Consider the following 23,344-nt stretch of genomic DNA (forward strand, 5'->3'; position numbering starts at 1 on the left):
TGTTTATAACGACAGTATCTGATAATCACACACTAAAAAATACCTATACATGAACTCAGTAAAGATACCTCAGCTCCAGTTTCACTAATGCTGCATGAGACAACTGTTGCGAACTAGCTTATTGGCAAAGATAATTGAGTGCTGTCCGTGTCGTTGGGGTTGTGTGGCTATATCGTTGCTGGGATTGCCGTCTATAAGAAATTTTGTTACATTTCCTTCTCTAAGTCAACGCATAATAAAATCCCGTGAATCACCCATGAGATTTTTTACAAGATAGGATTCCTAGTGTTATCTGCCCTGGATATTTTCACCAGAAGCGGATTTTTTGTATAAGACTAGAAAAAAAGGCTACAAACCACAGTACAAACATAAAAACGCGCTTTTTATACAGTGTTACCATTCGAAAAGCCTGTTGGCCTAGCTCCGTGTTTGCTATTTTGAAATCTAGGCACATTTGTTGAATACTGGAAATCAATTAGAAATGTTTTCCTTCTCAAACATTTTTGGTGCAACTCAATACGAGCACATTACCTAGTTTTGAGGGAGCGCCTAACATGCTGCAAAAATGTGATTGGTGTTCCCGGCCTAAACATTTTAGGGGAATTCAAATTCTCTTGCGTCTACCGAAGGCGAAAGCCTTGTGACACTTTATTAAATTTATTTATGTAGTGCTGTAATCTTTTTCAGTTTCATACATGACGGACGGGCAAATATACACACGCCGGTATAAAAAAAGCCACTCGCACATACAGAAAAAATACCGAATCACAACATGATGGTGAAAATCAAACGGAACGATGAAAGCTATTGCACATAACCATGGCCAGGTTGCAAAACATGATCGTGGAATCCGCAGATGTATACAGTAATCAGTGTGTTCGGAAACGCTCACATACAAACAAAAAGGGAAACTGTTACTCTTCATCAAACAGTCTTTCTACATTTCGAACAAATGCATCTGCAGAAGAAAGATTACCGCTTTTTTGGGGCAGATTATTCCACCCTTCTACTGCTGACGGGAAGAATCAATATTCAAAAGAGTCACAGCGTGAGATTAATGGTCTGTAATGGTTGGTACGAAGGGGGTGGTGATTACGCGGATTGATATAGTTGTCGTTATCTCTGTTTAAACCGTTGTGGTATCAAAGAAAAAGTAACTTTAAGGTACACATCCGGCGATGGGCTGCAAGGATCGGTATGCACGCCCGCTGGCGAAGCTCAGTGACACTACCTGTTTCGTATACTTCGAATACATAAAGCCAAGCGCCTTGTGTTGTACGTTTTATTATTGGTTGGAAACATATTCTTGATGGGGGTTCCAAACAACACTGGCGTGTTCGAGGATTGGCCTTATGAGAGATTTATAAGCTGTCAGTTTTACATTATAAGGCGCCAATTCACGTATTCGACGCAGGAACACTAGCTGGCGATATTGTTTTGTGTATGTGCTGCTTATATGTGCATCCCACTTCAATTCACTTCTAAAAGTGACACCCAGGTATTTACCAGCGTCGTTTCTTGCAATGCTTGTCCCAAACAAATTGTAGTTAAAATGCTGGATTTCTTTTCTGTGAGCTATGCAAACATAGGCCCCTTTTGGACACGTTAATTTTCATTCCCGACTAAATGCACCAACATGCTATATTAGCTAGCCTGGTCTAAGCTGGTCATCAGTAGTGCGAATAGTAGTGTAGATCATCTAGTCATCAGCGAATAGTCTCATTTTAACGGTCGGCTGAAAGCACTTATAGACATCGTATAGACATCCGGATTGGTCCTAAAACTTAACCTTGTGGTACTCCGGAAAAAATTCCAATTAATCAGAGGCTGTGTTGTTTATGGTTATATAATGGGTGCGATCTGATAGATACAGTTTCGTCCATGCTATTTTGTTACCGTTAATACCAATAGAAACAAGTTTGTCAAATAATTTACTGGATTCACCTTATCAAAAGCTTTGGCGAAGTCTATAGATATGGCTTCTGTATGCAGTTTAAATTTAAGTTAATAGAAGTGGCGAAATCATGCGTGACTTCCAAGAGTTGAGTAACAGTAGACAGTGTTTTACGAAACACGTGTTGGTTTGGGTGGAATAAGCTGTTATCTTCTAAATAGGTCATTATTGACTAGTTGATTACATGTTTCAATCATTTACAGCAGCAGCAACCGCCGGGGTGGCTTAGTGGCTAAGGCGTTGTGCTGCTGAGCACCAGGTCACGTGTTCTATTCCCGGCAGTGGCGGCCACTTTTCTGATGGAGACGAAAAGCAAAAACGCCCGTGTGTACGACATTTCGGCGCACGATAAATATCGCCAGGTGGTCGAAATTAATCCGGAGCCCTCCTCTACGGCGCGCCTGATCGCCTGCGCTGCGTCGGCGCTTTAGACCCTACAATCAATCAATTTACAGCAGCAACTAGTTACCGAGATAGGCTTGTAGGTTTCTATAGAGAGCTTGCTCCCACCTTCACGAATTGGAATTACTTTTGCCCACCACCAGTATGCAGGTAAACAAGCTGATAGCAGGGATGCTTTAAATTGCTTCCAGAAAGGGACATAACTGCTCTGCGTAGTGCTGAAGGAAAACATTTGAAATATTATCAGGACCCACTGATTTCATAACATGGACCTGCAACAGCAGGTTCAGAATATCTTCTGTAGTGACAACGACATTGAGCATTGAAAAAGGATGCACATGAGCAACGGGGCTGCTTCGTGCACATGCGCGCTTAAATACCTCCCGAAAATATCTATTGAAAGCATTGGGAACAGTCTGTGCGTCATTTACAATAGTGCCTTCAATTTCTACTTCGGGTGTTTGGTTTTCAGGCCGTGCAAAGTAATGCCGAAATTTTTGCGGCTGGTGCATCATAACTGAGATAACGTATATGAAAAAAAACTTGTCTAGCACTTCTATTTCTTCTTTAGGCTGGGGTAAACTTCCTTTAAAATCACTGGGTTCCTCTTGTTCTTGAGACTTATCTCTACTCTTCTTTTAACGTGAATAATAAGCGGCGATTGAACCATAGCGTTTTTCTTCATGTACGTTTTAGTTTCGTTCGGCTAAAATTTGGTCACAGTACGTAAACATTTTTTTCAGTTGCATCAACATGCCAATAACACCGTTACATTCTTTACAGAAAAAGTCTCTAGTGCTATATCGAAGTAATCAATAACACAAACCTCATTAGCTCTGGTATAGACTTTCACTGCTATCCGTGAATTTGTGCCAATGGGTTTAGGATTTAGGCATTTAAGGTTAAAGTTATTATTAACAATTTGTACTAAGATATTATATCTCCTACAGTGGCTTTACATGATAGGTTATCAGAAACAGAACCTAGGTCTAGTATGGAGCAAGTATTTCTTTGAATTCGGATGGGTTTCTGAACCAGCTAGAACAATGAAAAATTGAACATTAGATTGTATAATACCACGCTGTTGGCCCTATTTCTAGTGCTTGCAAAGTTTGCCCAGTCAATAGCGAGATTGAAATCTTCAGTAGGTAATAATTTGGTACGGGTGGTAACCTTATCAAACTGATAGTCATGTACTTGTAAAAGGTAATCATCACACGCATTTGGCTTTCTGTAGATGCCACCGATCAGTACTGGAGCATCGCGAGCAAATATTGTGCACAAAACGCTTTCGTGATTCGCGATACCCTTTTCTCTACGATATTGCAAGCAGCACTTAATTGCAATGGCGACCACGCCCCGGGACCATCACGGTCTGACCGTGGTAACTATTTCGGAATCCCGTATATCTTAGGGCAGCCACGTTGCAGTTACAACAACAATAACAGAAGTGCACAAAAATACCAATTGTTCTAACTTGTCAGTTTTGTAAATGATGCTTCGGGCATTCATACATTCCAAGGAAATTGGTGTTGTGGCTTGCGCCTGTCACGCATTGTTTTTTCCCGGGACCATCGTGACGTGCTCGTCTCAGGGGAACTATTCCACTTTATGCTTCATCCCATACGTACAAGTCGTCATCTATCTTCGGTTTACTGAACACAAGACTAACCTTCCCCCATTGTCCCGATCTTCCATTGCTGATCACCATAGTTCTTTGCGAAAATCTCAAACTCGCGCGGAAACGTCTTCAGACATCTGTATTGCTGTTCCCTTCAGTGTGCCCCATTGCGAAGCCCTAACAATTTTCCAGAAAAATGTCATAGCTTAAGAATCGCTGGCAGCGATTCTTAAGCTATGTCTTGTCTTCTGCCAATTCGGAGCCTACGTTCTATGTAACATTGACATTGAGGATGTCTTTAAAATGTCCTTAACCATCTGCCGTTCAAAATCTGCATTTTGCGCGTTAGCGCCATCTTCCAAGCCATAAATTACGATGTTATTCCGGTGGGTCCTTTTTTCCAAACATTCAACTTTAACCGAGATATCCCGCACCAGTTTATTTGTTCCTAAAGTCATTGCCACATGCTCGGTGACTTTATCCTCCCATTGTTGTAGGCAAGCTATGTTTCTAAGGCTAAATATTTTTTTTACGTTGCCTACGGTTGCTTATACTTGTTTCAGTTTGCGGAAGGCGCTGTTAGTGTTTTATTGGTCTTGGTTTCTTCCTTTTGCGTTTTCTTGAGAAGCTGGCAGTTTAAGGTGGCTTCGGAACCAGAAACTGAGTCTGAGCGGTGTCTAGGGTTTAACTCTACATCCAAAAAAGTGCCTGTGTTTTTGCAGCCGCACCTTTCCATAGGGGCGATTTCCCGTGCAAGCCGAGTGAATTTCTCGAGTGAATTTCACAAGGGTCGAGCGGCAGGCCGGGGAGTTACTTGTACCGATTTTACCATTACGTGCCCGACGCCACCAAGGCACACGAATGAACATGGTGCCTTCCAAAACCACGGTTGAGGATAAACTTGCAGCGGCGTGCGGCAGGACTTGCCGCCAGACTCTTTCACCCCCGGCAATGGCACAACGAAGCCTGATGGCCGGGGGCATGCCAGAGGAGGGTAAGGGTCGGGGGTCCTTCGGAAGGGTAGACACAGCTTTCCAGGCATGGATTCCCCTTTCAAGGGTCCGCACTCGACCAGGGGCTCCTGTGCCCCATTAAATAATACGGTGGGTGCCCGGTGGTACACGGATTCGAACCCTGCACCTCCCGCTTAGGAGGTGTGTGCTGCACCTCTGCACGCCTTCCACCGGGGCATATCCCGACGAAGTCGGTTAACTTCTCAAGCGGGAGATCCCCTGTGCAGAGGGTGCTTATAGAAATTTTGGTACTGGTTGGTGCCCAGCGGTACCGAAGTACCTACCACTTCCTTGTAACCAACGACATGCTCCGACATGTTATTATAATTTCCAGCATCCCACGCAATTTAGGCGCCTGTACCCATTTTTTTTCTGGTGGGTGACCAATGGCTGAAGTCCGGAAGCAGCAGCCTCCCACGTATGTCGCAGTGGCAGAATGGGTCAAAAGCCTTTTATCCTGTGCTGGCACAGTACAGGGGGCGCTTGTACCAGTTTGACTGTTTGGTTCCCAACGGTCCCTGACCACGTCCGAAGCGGTTCGAGAGACCTCCCACGTGGACTCCTGCGGCTGCTTGTGGTCAAGCTCTAAGAGTTTATTCCCACGACCCAAGCGTCCAGAGGCTCCGGGGACGCTTGCACCCTTTAAAGAAACCGGTGGGTATCCGGCGGTCAGGATTCAAACCTGGTCCCTCCCGCTTACGATACGAGTGTTTTACCACACGACCATCGATGCGCTGCTTTCCATGGTGGTGTTCAGTTCACGGGGCTCCCCGGCACAGGTGCGACGATGCTTCTTTTCACTTATTGCAACTCATTTGCTACAACATTGTATGTCCGTATTTTGCTTTGCTTTTTTTTCATTGTGTTTTCGCGTGGATTACTTATGTGGGCTTTTCTTATACAACAACGTGTAGTCGTTGTTTTCTTACATTTGGTTTCTTCGAATCATTGTGCGAATAACGTCCGCATGCACCTAATATATTGCCGCGAACAATGTATGGGTTTGTTTATTTATTGTTTATTTTTAGTGCCCGGCCACGCCCGGTTCTGTTATCAGTGTGCAAAGCAAAGCGCGTCTTCCCTTCTTTATTTTTATGCCGCATGGGCTATCTCATTCAGATAAGTAGACTGTTCCGCTCTACCCTCACTAGCCCAGAATAATCTTATCTGATCTACAATGTTCTGAATGTAAATCGACGGTTCCAGAAACACTCACGCCGAAAGATAAAAGCCTGTAGAGAAAACGCCGCGGCATTCGAATCACCGTCGCTCGCTTGAGCGCGTGACATTGTTGACTGCTTCTTCGCCGCCGGTGTATTATTTGCCTTGTTAGGGGAGCAGAAGTTCGCACTAATAAACTTGTTTTTTTTTCTCAAGTTTACTGCTTTGTCTTTGGCCACGGGACATCTGGTGGCGGTACAGGGTAAATGCACGCTAAGCCCTCGTCAAGCCGACAAGCAAGCCCAACTGGTGTAAGCCGCTGACAGCAAGGTCTTCAGCAGGAGCTTCGACTGCTTCCGGATAAAGTCAAGAAAGAAGACGTCGTGACCACCACCACGATCAACGCAGGCACCATGACCAGCGCTACCAATCCTGCCCTCATTCTTCAACAGCCCCTGGAACCAAAATCCTTCCGCGGATCCCCCGGTGAAGATACTGAGGACTGGTTGGAGTCATTGAAGCGCGTCCGCATGTTTAACAGGTGGGATGACGAAACATCTTTCGGCCATGTTTTTTTCTATATAGAAGATACGGCCCGAACGGGGTTTGAAAACCATGAAAGCGCCCTAACTGACTGGTCTCTCTTTAAGAGCGAGTTCCGCAAAACATCCTCCATCGTCGTGCGGAAAGAACAAGCCCCTGTATTGTTGGAAACGCACACGCAACACCCTAACGAAGGGGTCGTGATCTTCGTTGAGAAGATGATGCAACTATTTCGCCGCGCCGACCCCGAAATGACGGAAGAAAAAAAGTTACGCTTCCTGATGCGCGGTGTGGAGGAGGAACTGTTTTCTGGACTTGTCCTCAACCCGCCCAAAACCATCGCCGAATTCGTGACCAAAGCCAGCACAATTCAGAAGGCTCTCGAAATGCGTACTAAGCAGTACGACCGCAACTTTGTTGGCACGGCCAATGCGAACTGCGTCGACAACATGCGGATTCCGGGCTGATAGCTTACGCGAGACCATCCTCGCAGTCGTGAGAGAGGAGCTGCGGAAACTTCTCCCTACGCCGCCGCAGCCCCACGTCGCTTCCTTTACTGACGTGATTAGAGAAGAAGTGCAACAAGCGTTGGGAACTTCTACGTCATCCGAAGTAACCCGCGAGCCACAAGCATGTTCTACTCCGTGGCAGTTCGTCGACACCACCCTGCTCCAACACGCCGTCAAGAGGACCCGCCGTACCAAAGTCAACTGTCACCTCCCCGACCCGTGGTAGTCCGAAACCAGACATCGAAGAAGGCGGACGTACGGAGAACTCCCGATAATCGTCCGCTGTGCTACCACTGCGGAGAGGCCGACCACATCTACTCTCACTGTCCCTACAAGAGGCTCGGTTTAGGAGGGTTCTCCGTCGTCGCCCCACGCCCTTGACCACGTCAGCGCGATACTGAGATCGACGAATACCTCTCCAACACCAACCGAGGACCATCCCGCTTCAACCGTTCACTGTCGCCCTACCCGTACCAGTCGCCGAAACGCCGTAGCACTTCTGACTTCTCACGTGGAAGGTCCCCCAGCTCAAGCGGGGGAAACTAAAAGCAGCAACTTCAGGAGGTAAAGTTGCACGACCGCGGAAAAATGAAAACCGTCCAATGCCGCTGCGGCTCGCTGAAGACCATGATTAACGTCATGCCCTCAGCCCGACGACCCGATGTAACTCTAACATGACTCCCGAACACGACGAAAGCAAAACGGCGAGACGCGTACCCGACATGGCCGAACCTGCCGCTGAGGATACGACGAAGACGACAACGCAGTGCGCCAGACCGTCAACACGTACAAGCAGATGTACGACGCCACGACGTACCCGGAACTCAAGGAAGGGTGGGTCCGACGTTCAGCTGTCCATAGACGGCTCTGATGTAGTCGCCCTCATAGACACTGTAGCCGACAACTCAGTAATGAGCGGGTTATTTGCGCCTAAACTGAAGAAAGGTATGACCACATCGGACGGTCCACACATACGCACAGCAGGCCGCCTCATAACGCCAAGTGGAGCGTGCATATCGCGCGTCAGAAAAACGGCACAACGTCCCCTGTGGAGTTCGTCATTTTGCCTAACTGCTCCCGTGACGCAATTCTCAAAGTGGACATTTTGACGGACAACGGTGCAATAATTGATCTACAGGCCAAGTCTGTTACATTTTCCTCTGGTCACTGCAGGACGCCGAAACCGAACCCCGAAAACCGTTCTGCTTTAAGGATCGCCGACGATCATATCACCCTGCCACCCCATGCAAGCTTGATGATCAGCGTCTACTGTGAAGATGCGGTTCGTAACGTCGACGCTATCGTGGAGAGTGACCACAGGTGGCTTCTCGGCCGCGGTGTCGGTGTCACAAAAGGCATTGAGCGCTTCAATCAACGCAAATTCTACGTTCTGGTAACTAATTTTACCGGCGAGTACCAGCATTTAAACAAGGGTGCTTCAATTGCATTCCTCGAAAAACGGCAAGAAGCATGTGACGTGATAGCGGTTGCCGAATTTGCACGCGCACTTCAAGCTTCCGAATCCCTGCGACGCGAATCCGGCGTTACCGCAAGCAGAACGGAACAAATTATTGGCTTTGCTGCGTCGCTACAGGGAGTGTTTTTCGTCGAACTCGAAACTACGTCAGACGCCTCTAGTGAAGCACCGAATAATAACCGAAGATGGAGCCTGACCTACCCGACATCACCGTACCGCGTCTCTTCACACGGGCGGGAAGCCATCCGGACTCAGGTCGACGACATGCTCAGCGACGACATTATACAGCCATCGAAAATCCCCAGGGCTGCGCCGGTCGTACTCGTGAAGAAAAAAGATGGCACATTAGGATTTTGCGTTGACTACCGGCGACTGGTCAAAATCACCAAAAAGGACGTGTACCCCCTGTCCTGAACCGACGACGCCCTCGACCACCCCTGCCATGCAAAATACTTCTCATCATTGGATCTGCAGACCGGGTACTGGCAAATTGAAGTGGACGACAGAGACCGAGACAAGACCGCATTTATAACCCCGGACACTCTATACCAGTTCAAGGTGATGCCGTTTGGGGTGTGCGCGGTGCCAGCTGCGATTTAAAGAGCCATGGACATGCTAGCCGCCCTGAAGTGGCACACCTGCCTCGTATACCTGGACGACTTTGTGGTATTTGCCCGGAATTTTGACGAACACCTTGCAAGGTTGAAGTCTGTAGTCGAGGCCATTCGGACGTCGGAGTTACCGCTGTAGCCTGAAAAGTGCCGTTTCGCGTAAGAGGAGCTCAAATTTTTGGGCAACGTCGTCAACGACGCGGTAGTCCTACCTGACCCGGCAAAAACTTCAGCCATTGCGAACTTCCCAAGGCCGAAAGACAGGAAGGGCGTGCGAAGATTTCTCGGACTGTGCGCATACTACCGGCGCTTCGTCGCAAACTTCGAATGCATTGCAGAGCCACTCAAAGATTGACGAACAATCGCCCCCCTTTTAGCAGGGAAAACGACCAAGAAAAGCATTGTGCGAGCTGCAAAAACGTCTGCAAAGCCAGCGCATGCTCGATCATTTCAACGAAGACGACGACACGCAAATTCACACGGACGCCAGTGATATAGGCATGGGTGCCATCCTCTTCCGAAAACAAAGCGGTTGCAAAAAAGCAGTCGCCTTTGCCAGCTGGGGTCGGAAGGAGGAGAAAAACTACTCAGCCTCCGAGGAAGAATGTCTCGCAATTATGTCGGCGATTTCAAAATTTCGCCCATACGTGTATGGTAGACCATTCCTGGTTCTGACAGACCACCATGCGCTGTATTGGCTGGCCAATTTGAATGACGCCTCAGGCCGTCTTGGGTGGTGGAGCTTGCGCCTGCAAGAGTTCGACGTTACAATCATCTATAAATCCGGCAAGAAACACCCCCACGCCGACTGCCTGTCCCGTGCTCCCGTCGAGCCACCAGCACAACACTCCGATGCACACGGAGTCGTGATTAAAAGCGACCTAGCCACCCAGCAGAGTGCCGACCCCTAGTTACGCGTCATGATGGACTACTCAGAAGGGCGCAATGTCGCCGTGCCTAGTGCCTTCAAACGAAACTTACCAGCATTCAGCCTCAAAACGCCGTCCTCGTGAAGAAAAAGTTCAACCCCGGAACGAGAACGAATTATCTTCTTGTAATCCCTATAGACCTTCATGACGAACTTTTGGAAGCGTGACACGACAACCCGTCGTCCAGACATCTCGGCACAGCACGCAGTATTGGAAAAACCAAGGCGAAGTACTACTGACCCCGCCTTACATCTGACGTCACCCACAACGTCCGGAGCTGCCGTGACTGCCAGCGACAAAAAGCGCGACCGGCGAGACCCGCCGGACTTCTGCAGCCAATCGCCGTCCCATCGAGGCCCTTCCACCAGATTGAAATGACCTTCTGGGCCCGTTTCATACATACCGATCTAAGAACAAGTAGATTGTCATAGCGACAGACTACATGACGCGCTACGCAGAGACCGCCGCTCATCCTAGGGGACTGCACAAGAAGTCGGAAAGTTCATAAGCCAAGTTGTGCTGCGACATGAAGCCCCCGAAGTCCTCATCACGGACCGCGGAACTCCCTTTACTGCGGTGCTGATGCAAGGAATATAACGCTGCAGCAACACAGATCATCGAAGAACGATGGCGTACCACCCCCAAACGAACGGACTAACAGAACGTCTGAACAAGACAATCGCAGATATGGTGTCAATGTACGTCGACGTTGAACATAAGACATCGGACGAAGTGCTCCCGTATGTCTCGTTTACGTCCAACACGGCTATCCAGGAAACTACTCAGATGACGCCGTTCGAGCTTCTCTACGGAAGGTGGCCGACTACGATGCTTGACGCCATGCTTCCGCATGTAGGAGACGACGACCTCAACCCCGACGTCCAAGAATACCTGCAGCGTGCGGAGGAGGCCCACCAGCTCGGTCGAGTTCTAACAACGGACAAGCAGATGGTGGACACCGGGCGCTGGAACCTACGACACCAAGACGCCGAGTACCACCCAGGGGATCGTGTTCGGGTTTGGACTCCCATCCGACGACGCGGACTCAATGAGAAGCATCTGCTACGGTATTTCGGACACTACCACATTCTACGACGTGTCAGCCAACTCACCTACGAGGTGATCCCCGATGCTGATTCCGGAACATCACGACGACGCACGCGGCCCGAAGTCGTCCACGTGGTTCGCTTGAAACCTTACTATGCAAGATGACAGACTTTTTTGTTGTTTGTTCAAATTGTCTTTTGGTTTAGCATCGGGTCGATGCACTCTTAGAGGGTGGGGGGTAATGCCGCGAACCAGCTATGGGTTTGTTTATGTATTGTTTGTTTTTACTGCACGGCCACGCCCGGGTCTGTTATCTGTGTACCAAGCGAAGCACGTCTTCCGGTCTTTATTTTTAGGCCGCACGGGCTCTCTCATTCCGATAAGCATACTGGTTCGCCCTAACATCACTATCCCAGAATAATCTTCTCTGATCTACAATGTTCTGGATGTAAATCGACGGTTCCAGAAACACTCGCGGCGAAAGATAAAAGCCTGCCGAGCAGATGCCGCGGCATTCGAATAGCCAACGCTGGCTTGAGCTCGTCACTTTGTTGACTGCTGCTTCGCCGCCTGTGTAGTCTTTACGTTGTTAGGGGAGCGCACGTTCGCTCCAATAAACTTGTTTTTCCTGACGACAACTTCTTCGTCTTTGCCCAAGTGACAATATATATTCGGGGTTTTTTTCTGAGGATGAGCACCAGTTCTACTCAAGTGCCATTCCATTGAAGGCTGAGGCAGCACACGCACTTTTAAAACTTTTGCTTTTCCAGGTTAGCATTTTGTGACTAATGCAGAATTAGCATAATCCCCTAAAAGCTCACGTTTCGTAGTCATTCTCCACGTGGGTATTTGCTACAAATAAAAAAATTTGTTCTACTGCTACCAACGTACCAAGAAAACTACCAAAATATAGTACAGGATGAAGGAGGGTAAATAATTCTTTGTAGAACGGAATATGAATAAAAGGCTCCTCGTTAGCTCATATCAACGTTACTTTTGGGGATTTTCTTTTACTCAATTCGTTTTGAAGGTAAGCACAACCTCTATCGGAAATTCAATCGGCTAACTCCCGTGAGTATAGGACGGTATAGGAAAAATGTAGGAAAGGCTAGGTCAGGGGCTGTTTTCTCAAGGCTATGTCAGTGGCTGTTTTCTGAACAACATGCAGAAAACCAAATTTTTAGCGCCAAAATACACGTACACAGATTGTGAATTACTTCACATGAGAAAGTGAAAAGGTACAGTGCCGTGGAAGAAGTGACAACTGGGCTAGTTGGTAATGCATATGGGACATCTTGAAGGTAGCGCACTTAAAACACGGACACTAGCGAAAGAAACGACCAACCACAGCGCTGACTCACAACTGATTTTTATTAGAACAGACACACACCTAAATACTACAACCCAAACCCATGTGACCAGACATCATACATACGTCACAATCCAGTGTATCATTTCTAAAAGCATGGCAGGCTGGAACACAGAAGGTCTTTAGGAGGAGACACCTCCTCGCAGGTGGCTCAACACGTATCTAAGTGCAAGTGCGAGCCTGCGTTCGAGGAAACGGTTATATTATCTGGGCACAGGGATACGGAAACACGCGAGATTATTGAGGCATATAATATATAAAAAAAGGGGGTGTGGTGCTTTAGTGTGCCGTCGATTCATTTACATGAGAGCGAGTTTGAATTTTTAAATCGCTCTGTAACGTAAATATAACACGCGGCTTCATCCATACAGTCTGTTTCATGCCTGTCATGTTTTTAGAAATGATACGCTGGATTGTGACGTATGTATGATGTCTGGTCACATGGGTTTTGGTTGTAGTGTTTAGGTGTGTGTCTGTTCTAACAAAAATCACTTGTGAGTCAGCGCTGTGGTTTGTCGTTTCTTTCGCTAGTGTCCGTGTTTACGTGTTCTACCTTCAAGATGTCCCACATAGAGTGCCGTGGATTAAGCGGTTTCCCTCATAAAATGACTGGTTCAAATCATCGGATCCTATGTTCATCTCCTGTGTGTTTTTGTCGTCTTCTTCTGTTGCAGTCGTAGGCTCATCTCTTAGTGTATTACGGTCTCAGCAGACTTAAGGTTTCGTTTTAACCGCTAAGTCTAGTTGTAACGCAAGCACGACTACTACCGATGAGATGCTTGAAACTAGCCGAAGGAAGCTAATTTTTTCTTTTAATGGGTGTTATCACTGATATAGCTAAAATAAAGAAAAGTCAGAAGCGGCGCTGTGCGCCTTGTTAAACCGACCTATGAGGTAACAACGAATACAGTCTCGCACAAACTCGGCGCTAGTGCTATCATGACCCTTCTAGAAACAATCGCTTCATCTGCCGTGCTATTTGTCTTGCATCCGTACTGCGCGTGGACATATTAGCAGCAGAAAGAACTTCTTTGTCGAGTACAAAAAGAAAACGAACAGCCACGTAAGCCCTGAACAAATATTCAAACGCCTGCTCCCTTAACATGCTAATGGTTCCCCAAATTTTGTCCCCTGGTGAACGTGTCGTAGCCTGCAAACTCCGGATCTGTTGTGGACATTTGGGAGCAAATGGCCAATACTTACACCAAAATATTAGCATCAAACGTGTTACAAAAATACTGACGATACTTTCATTTACCCTATGCACATAGCGTGTAACGTCATGCGTTCCCACAATAATGCAGATTTCGCGAAAGTTCCAAACGTAATCGTTAGAATTGCGTAATTGGAGTATTGGTCGAACGCAATGTTGAAAAGGCAAAAAAATGAGAAGAACAATAAAGTATTTCGGAAAACGTCAAAACGGATACCACAATACGAATTTCCACAATAATGCAGATTTCGTGAAAGTTCCATCTGCAATCGCTATAGTAGCGTAAATGGGTATAATTGGTCAAACAAAATTTTGAAAAAATAAAAAATAAGAATATAAAATATTGCGGAAAATGGCTAAACGTCGTAACGCCCTGCATTTCGACAATATTGCAGATTTCGCGAGTTCCAAATGTAATCGTTAGAATAGCGTAAATGGTTATAATTCGTGAACAAAATTCTGCAAAAACTAAATGATAACAAAATATGAAAGAAGATACGGAAATTACCATAACGGATACCGCATGGCATTTCCACAGTAATGAAGATTTGTCGAACGTTTCGCCAGTGATTGTTATACTAGCGTAAATGAAGATATATGGCTGTACAAATTTTTTGAGAACTAAGAAATTAAAAATACAAAATATTTACGCAAAATGGCACACCGTGTAACGCCCTGCATTTCCATAATAATGCAGATTTCGTGAAAGTTCCAAATGTAGTTGTTAGAATAACGTAAATGTAGATATTTTCTGAAACAAAATTTTGAAAAACTACAAAACAAAAAACAAAAATATCAAAATTTACGAAAAATGGCAAAACGTATACCGCATTGCATATCCGCAATAATGCAGATTTCGCGAAAGTTCCACCTGTAATCGTTATAACAGCGTAAGTAGATTTGGTTGCTCGAAGAAATTTTTGAAAAGCTAAAAAAATGAGACAAATAAAGGATAATTGCGGAAAATAGCGAACCCTGCAACGCCATGCATTTGCACAATAATGCAGATTCGGCAAAAGTTTCAGGTGGGACTTTTATTGTAACAGAAATCGAGATAACTAGGCGTGCAAAATATTTGATAAACTGGAAAATCAAGAAAAATATACAATAATTACGGAAAATGGCCAACCGTGTCACAACATGCATTTCCACAATAATGCAGATTCCGCGAAAGTTCCAAGTGTAATCGCTGTAGTGGCGTTATTGGTGATAATTATTCGGACAAAATTTTCAAAAATATAAAATAGAAAAAATGATATAAAATATTACAGAAAACAGCCAAATGTATACCGCATGGCATTTCCGCAATAATGCATATTTCGCAAAACTTCCACATGTAATCGTTATAGTAGCCTAAATGGACATAACTGGTCGAATGAAATTTTGAAAAACTAGAAAAATAAGAAAAATATAAAATATTTACAGAAACTGGCGGAACGTGCAATGCCCTGCATTTTCACAATAACGCCAATTTCGGGAAAGTTCTAAATGTAACCGTTGTGGTAACGTAAATGGAGATGGTTGGTCCGACAAAATTTTGAAAAAAATAAACTAACAAAAATATAAAAAATAACCGAAAAAGTCCAAGCATATACCGCAAGGCATATCCACAATATTGCAGAATTTTGCGAAAGTTCCACCTGTAATCATTGTAATAACGTAAACGGAGATTATTGGTGGGACGAAATTTCAAAAAACTAAAAAATATAAATTCATTAAAGAACAAAATGGCAAAACGTGTAACGCTTGGCATTTCCGCAATAATGCAGATTTCGTGAAGTTCCACCTTGAATCGTTATGATAACGTAAATGGAGAATATTGTTCGACAAAATTTTGAAAAACTCAAATATAAAAATATTTAAAAAACGTAAAATGGCAAAACCTATGACGCATGGCATTTCGGCAATATTGAAAGTTTTTGCAAAAGGTTTTCCTGTAATTGTTATATCAGCGTAATTGTAGATAATTAGACGGACAGGATTCAGAAAGAAACAAAAATTTGGCTGGAAAAAACACATACTCATGACAGGCGGCATAGGGATGCTACGCATCATTAGATAGTCCTCCGAATTTCTGCAGTTTTTTTTTTCTTTCACGTAAAACTTGACAAAATTCATACTCTGTAGCTCTAATATGCCTATAAGCCACATTAAGCCGACGAGTCCAGACCTGTTGTAAGCAGGAAGTAAATTGGAATATCTTTATTTCCCCGAGTTTTAGTTGAAGTGAAGATAACTCGTGTACAGAGAGGCGTAGCTGAGCAGTTTGAGAGGTTCGCGGGCGATAGATTTTTGCTAGGATGTCGAACCGGAACCGAACCGAACCGAACCGAAAACCGGAACCGAACCGGTATTAGTGGCGAAGCATCTCATGCTCGGGGCTGTGTCCCTCTCTCCCATGTCGCTGTCCGCCGTCCGCAATCTACTGTACATGCGCGTATCTTAAGCCCCGTCAGCGTTTGGCCTGACGTCAGTGCAGTACACTATAACAAGAAACAGTTAGGTGGCGCGCGGTTTCGATCCCGCAGCGGCAGGTACGTGGCGTTCTTCCCACTGCACTACAAACCGAGACAGTAGCATGTGCTACAAACGCGCCTTATGTCCTTCACTTATTAAAACTACGTCAAGAAGCTACTGATACAACGATGGCACGCGAAGCTGAACGTCAATGGAAACGACGAACTGAAAATTTTAGAGGAGGATAATGAACTTCCCATGGGAAAGCTGTGGCAGGAAGCGCCACGCGCCTTGCAGCTCAACCAGAGAAGAAGACGAAGAGGGCGGGCAGCGGGGTAGGAACGTAAGCACGCAATAAAGAAAGACGAGAACCAGGAGGTGGTAGATCAGGTAACGCGGGTTTCGGTATCTGCGCTGTCTCTACATTTCTCTACATTTCTCTGTCTCTACATGGGGGTTCAGACTGCGTTCCCATTCGTGCTCCGATAAAGGAAACAACATAACGGCAACCCAATGGAATCTACACAGAACGGCCAGGATGTTTCGCATCCTCCTCATGGTTCCCCACAGGAAGATGGTGTTTTTTTTTTTGGCCGGAACTGTACCCGAGCCCGAACATTATTTTTTGTCCACGAACGAGAGCCAGAACTGAATCTAAAAAAGAAATAATGGTTACCGGTGCCTAGTTACTAGTATTCTAGTTCATGTACGCCGGGTGAGCAGGCTCCGGCGTGCGGGGAACGCTCGGTCCCATTCGCCCATTCGCCGCGCCATCTGCACTGTGCTCCGTGAGTGAAAACCGCCCTTCCCCTGTCCAGCCGCGTTGGGAGTTTCTTATCGCACATGCCACAAAGAAACCATTGAGTGGTAAAGGTAGAAAACTTTGCTGTAAAAGGGCTCGCTCTTGATTCTTGCGTTCGTGGCTTGCAACCGTAACAAAAGGTCCCTACAGATGTCCCAGCAGCAGTGCAAACGTGGAAATTTTAAATAGGATTCAGAAAACCGCCATTGTGTTTTTGAGGTCGGACCGAGACGGGAAAGAAAGAGCGTGGAAGGTAGGGGGGCGAGAGAAAAGAAACAGTTACGTAGCAGGAGCGGCTGAAGACTGTCGTCGTTGGACAAAATTTGGAATACGCCGGGAATTTTTTAGGACGCTTTAACCGGACAACTTGGCATTTTGTGACATATTCAAATAATGATTATAGATATAGCACAAGAAACTCTTAGATCTTAGAGTATGGCACGCGAGTTCCCCTTTCCAAGAAAATGTATCCCTCAACCTTGCAGGCGCTACGTATTTCGGCTTGGATAAAAAGAACGGCACTAAGTAGATGACATATGCATAAAGGCGCGCTGCTCTCGCACTCTCACATTTGTCCTGCGTTCATGTGCGCTTGTTCTGCTGCCTTATCTCTTTCGGAGCTGATTTTTTTTTCGAAGATTCACTTTACTTAAGAGTGAAACTCGCTACTCTGTTGCGGCTGCTTCTGGTTCCGGCGGGGAAGCAGAGTGGTCGACAAATGAAAGACCGTCTCCCCCAAAAGAGTTCCATGTTATGCTTCATGCATCCAATCCCTATTTCAGTTTCTAATCACATATTCTGTTGCAAGATTCCGCAAATTAACGGACAGAACGTGGGCGATCATCAGCCGGAACGGAGACATATTTATATCGATGCACACATCGACAACAGCCATGTAAACATGTATTGGTCACAGCAATATTGAGTGACTGAGTATTACCAAACCTCACTTTTTTACATTTTTGCTCACATTCTCCAGCAAGCAACGGCTAACAAATACCCTATGTGGTCGAACAACGGAATTCATAGGTAGTATTTACGTGGGTCCTGTAGGATTTCTTTGCTTATCCTACAAGTGATAAAAACAAAGCCCATAGCTCGCATAAAAACACGTCCTCTTCTAGTGTATACGGAGGTGACGCACCGGTACGGAGGCGTAATTCGAGGGGTTTTATGTTCAGGGTGACATGCTGAGGACTGCGATTGCAGCCACAAAACAAAAGTAGCGGGAGAACGACTAGTGGCAAATACGTCATAATCGCTGGGCGGGAAACTAGCTTATAAATCGTCGCTACTTCATCTGTATCCCTTATTATCTAGCCCAATTGTTAACCATTGTATTTAAAATTGCAAAACTTTTAAGAGAAAACGGAGTGTTTCGAATACGCCAGAATTGTTTCTAGTTTTTTGATTGTTTTAAACTGCAATACACTTTGATGCTCTTCGCGAATAATTTACCCCTAAGTGGTTCGCGAACCGGTTCAAGCTGGCGAAACGGCTCGCGAACCGGTTCCGGTTGTGATTTCGTCGAACCGGAATCGAGCCGGAACGATATAAATTCCCTGAGCACTAACTGTAACCGAACCGCTATTTTTGTTCTGTCCGACATGGATTTTTACCCAGTGCCCCGATAAACTATCAGGTTATCGGTGCAACGCAAGGCGTTCTACAAGTATTGTTAAATAATAGAGAGTTACTGTCCCTCCACTCTACACGTTCTTCTCTCTGATTTCAGATTTGCTTGTACGGATCGTGTGTTCCTTGCACAAGATATCAGCCTCAGTGGAAAGACTGTGAAAAGCTGTGATTTAAACTATTATCCAGTGTAAACGCAATACGTTTTTTGCGAAATAGTAATGTCAAATGAATAATTTACATGGAGCGATTAAACTATATTGCGACAATTCTGTGTCTATACCAATGATTCGTAGGGAAGAAACTCCGTTGCTCCGGTGTGGACACTTTTCAGGGCCCAAGTTCAAAAATGTTGTTTTGGAACTGCCTCGTGCAAAGTATTAGGGGGGTATTGGTGAACTCAGTCAAATGAGGTCACCCTGATACCTAGACAGGTCTCGGAGTTCCCTGTCAAGTAAACCGGCACGGAGTTCATCCAGTGGAGCTTGGCTCCATGCTTCTTCACAGCTTATGATTTCAGCTCGGGGACCGCATTGTCAATTCTGTACACCGTTTTTTGTGTGTACACGTGTTGAGACATGGCATAAATCACAATACGCGGACAAATAAGCGCAGTACTACCTAATGTTGTGAGAAGTTTCAGGTGATCTGTTGTTTAATAAAAAGTATACGTCTCTGCGGTATTCTTCAAATTTTATTGTAATAATGCTAACTTCAAATCGTGTAAGTAGCGCTTGGATACATGTACTCATAAGAGCAGTATGCAATAAGCCCTGCGGTGGTAGCAAAAAACAAAAAGCCGCTTACGAGGCAAGGAAAAATTGAAGGGATGCTTACGCGACAAAAGGAGAATACACGGTTACGAATAAATACGCATTAGTAGAGAAAATCAGAAAAAATAAAAAGCTTTTGCTTCATGAAATCTATAAAAAAACCTACAACGTTCGGAATTTGTGCCGAACTTAGTATAGCGTCATGCTGGTAGATTGCCGTAAGCGCAAAATATCATATTGTTAGGCGGAAGGCGGCACAGGACCAGGTTAAGCCGAGCAGTTCAGTGCAAACATCGGTGACTAGCACACGGGGCTACCAGGACTCGTAAAAGCCCCCTGGAATGAAATGCAAGGCAATGCAAGTGCCAGATGTGTTTTTTTTCGTAATAGAGGTTATGATGGCATTTGGTAATTATGGAGAAAGATGTAGCCGAATAAATGCTGCTAGCCAGGCTGACAAACATCCCTTCCAGCGCATTGGAAGATTGTGAGGAATGCTGGCAACTTCCTATAATGATGCATTTGCGCGGTAAAACAGTCTGTTTTGGCTCAGAAACGGGCTTCCAGTTCAGAATTTATGCAGAGAAACATCATTAAGGGTACTTTAATTAAGAATCACGTGCATGTTTTGACGCCGTAAACCAATGACAAATATAAACGAGTCAAGTTCGGAATAATCGGGCACGCAGCACAGGACTGCCCGGCTCAACTTAGGCCGAAGTACTATAGCCAGTGAATTCTTATCCGGCCATTGCTTGGCATACGTTCACGGGCCGTGTTCAAATGTGGGCCTTTTGTGGGCCGTATCCCTGCCGCTATCCAAAGACCAATCTCCATTAGCCGGTGGGCCAGCTTCCGTTCATACGGCCTCATTTTGGCCGTAGGACGGAAACCAGCATGCGGCTGGACTACGTTCACAAGAAAACGGCTAGCTGATGGCCACCGAAACAAGGCGGAATTACGCCCAATTAAGCACAGCCAGCTAATGGCCGCGGAATTGCAACTGGATTATGGTTATTGGAACGTGACCTCTGACCGACAGCCACTGGGTGGCCACCGTGCGGCTCCCGGCCACGGGGCCACTAAATCCACACCACAGTGAGCTAGCCCACAGCCCTGCTTATTAATTGATAAGTCTGTGTTGACAAAAAAATTTGTTATTCAACACTGCGCAGGCTTCACGGTCTGATGCTGAATAGATCCATTTCTTCACGAGAGCAGCAACATTCGTAGTGTCAAGGTCGGGAAATCGTGGGCGCAGTGCATCTGCGAAAAATCAGGGGTGGCGGGAAAAAATTTAGACACTGTGTGCTTTACACACGTAGTGTGCCACTTTTTAACCATGATTTCCTTTAAGGCAGTGCTCCTGAAAATCTTAAGAGCCAACTAACCTTAACCTCATACAGATTCATGTAATGCACTGGCATGCCAAACTGCATCATTTTAGTGCTCCTTAAAATTCTAAAACATGAATGTGATTTGAAATTTTAAGGAGCACTAAAACTATGCAGTACTGCAAGCAAACAGAAAAAGTCTGCCCCTATGAGCAGAGTCTTGACTTCGAAATCAAGCCGCAGCGGGTGCGATTCTGCCCAGTGTGATACTGAAAGAGAGAGAGAGAGAAAAAAAAACTGTTTACAGGTTATACGTACATCAGAAAGGGGTCATACTTGCCTCAAATACTGTCCCTTATTCCTTCTATCAGCTGACGTATTTTGATAGCCAGCTTTGAAAAAAAAAATACATCCCCCTCGCGAGGGGCACGATCAAATGCACAGCATTTCCGAGGGGGTGCGCCGGCAAGTCGTATGGATTACGTATTGGTTGTTGGTTTTCTTGTTACACGCTGCACGTCATCAAATTTGCGGTGGGCTACAGCGGGGCGTCCCGGCAGCACGAGACGCGACCAGCGCTGCTGGTCTCTCGATCATAGTCTCGATCGCGGGACCTGTGTCGCCATCTTGCGGAGGCGCGTGACAACTTATGGCGGGTCTCTCGATCATAGTCTCGATCGCGGAACCTGTGTCGCCATCTTGCGGAGGCGCGTGACAACTTATGGCGCTTTCGAAACAAACCATAAATGAGTGAAGGATATAAGGCGCTATCGGTGCATCGAAATCCGTGTTGGTTGCGTGGCTCAATCGGTAGTGCGCCCGGCACTTGCCGTTCCGCCCGCGCCGTCATGGGTTCGAATCCGGGCGCCGGAAACTGTTGTTTCTTTTATAGTGTAGTGGCCTGGCTGCGGACTAGGCCGAACGCCGCGTGACATTGTGAGTTACTAAAATGCTATGCATTTAAAAAGGCTGACCGTAACTACATCCCCCAATACAAAATTTGTGCACAGCGGACGCTGCAATTTTCTCGATAATGGCGCATAGCGGTTGCGTCTCGGGAAGCGATCGCGTGATGAGGAACGCACGATGGCATGTGCTACCCGGCCATTATCTCGCAGAATGTCACTGCCGCCAAGCATGTTGTTGTAAATCGTGTTTGGACCTCCCATGCAAATTGAACGTGGCTGGGATGAGCCAATCAACGAGTAGGGCGCCAAAGGGCGGACGTAAGTGTAGCACACAGCATGCGCTGGGCTTCTGTGGTGCAGCCTTGGCATATTGCCCTCCCCTAAACACTTTTGCAATACTTTCATCCTCGGCTTTCCTTATGGCTCACATTCGGTTATCTCGTAGCGCATCACCCCGGGGAACATCTCGCGCCGCCTCAGCCTGCTGCCCTGTCCTTCACAGTTTCACCACACTTTCCTCTTCCGTTTTTCACTTTGGTGTCTCTTTCGTTTGCTCGGCTACGAGGCCAGTGACGCTGTAAATATAAAAATCAGCAGTAAGACGTAAAAGTGCTAATAACTGTCACAACAATATCTGACGTTTATTGCACCCACGAGCCTCGCGGAGTAGTTAATATGGTAAATAAGGTATTAAATGTTTCAAGTGCTAGAAACTTCGACACTTGTTGGACAGTTTTCAAGTTGTTCAAGTTTAAACTTTCAATTTTCAGTGTACCTGCCTTTGCAGATGCACGCGTCTAAAGGCGTACGTTTGTAGCATTATGATCACCAAAGACATCCTAAATATGACAACGATGTAAAGAAACAATTAGTTACGACAATAATATCAAAAGAATGCTGAGGGATACGAAAACCAAACAAATTAGTAGAAAAATGTCTTTTTTTAACACGTGAATTACACGAGCCGGAGAGCAAAATAACAAAAAAATGAAGAAATAAAAGCAAAACCTCCCTAATTCCTCACTACAGAATTTATGCCCAAACAAAAAACAGACTGACATATATGGAAAGGTAGAAAGTATGAAAACGTAACCTTCATATTCAATTGAACAAATCAATTAAGGGGACCTACCAAGAACAAGCGCCAAGACGTTATGATGATCAGCAAACGGCTCCTTTGAGCCCTTCGACACCGTCCAGCTTCACACCTTCACCAGGGAATTACTGACAGGCATGCTCATGATTGTCCTTCCGGCCCCTTTGTAGTCTGGACCACCATTTCGGCGAAAGTACTCGGCTGGTAAAAAAACAAAGGGGGAGGCAGCGGTCGCAGGTTCCACACAACAGAAGCCGCCACAGTCACGGCCCACAAATAAGCCTTCAGTCTAACGCTTCAGTCTAAGTCAAATAACATGCTTCTAGGTACGTCTTTGTCAGAAATTCATCCAAGTATAAATGATTGAACAGAACTAGAACAAAAAATACTGAAATAAACTAATGTCATCACAGCTGCAAATTCGTTTACACAAAAAAACAGGTTGGTAAACGGATATCGCTTCAAGTGATCAAGTTCTTTGCCTCGCAGA

The 23,344-nt window shown here is 45.8% G+C and overlaps 1 protein-coding gene across 2 annotated transcripts in view; it reads left to right on the forward strand.

Annotated features, from left to right (window-relative positions):
- The window catches only part of LOC144157755 (A disintegrin and metalloproteinase with thrombospondin motifs 5-like), a 57,908-nt gene extending 38,924 nt beyond the window's left edge, over positions 1-18,984 (forward strand). For both annotated transcript variants that reach the window (XM_077688523.1, XM_077688525.1), the window contains one exon: positions 18,844-18,984. In XM_077688523.1, coding sequence (XP_077544649.1) covers positions 18,844-18,915 — 72 coding nt within the window. In that variant the 3' untranslated portion in view covers positions 18,916-18,984. The remainder of the gene's footprint in view (positions 1-18,843) is intronic.
- Positions 18,985-23,344: the final 4,360 nt, after the last annotated feature.

This window comes from Haemaphysalis longicornis, unplaced genomic scaffold, assembly GCF_048455015.1.
Source record: "Haemaphysalis longicornis isolate Haplotype H1 unplaced genomic scaffold, Haemaphysalis longicornis Haplotype H1 scaffold_10, whole genome shotgun sequence".
NCBI classification, from domain to species: domain Eukaryota; kingdom Metazoa; phylum Arthropoda; class Arachnida; order Ixodida; family Ixodidae; genus Haemaphysalis; species Haemaphysalis longicornis.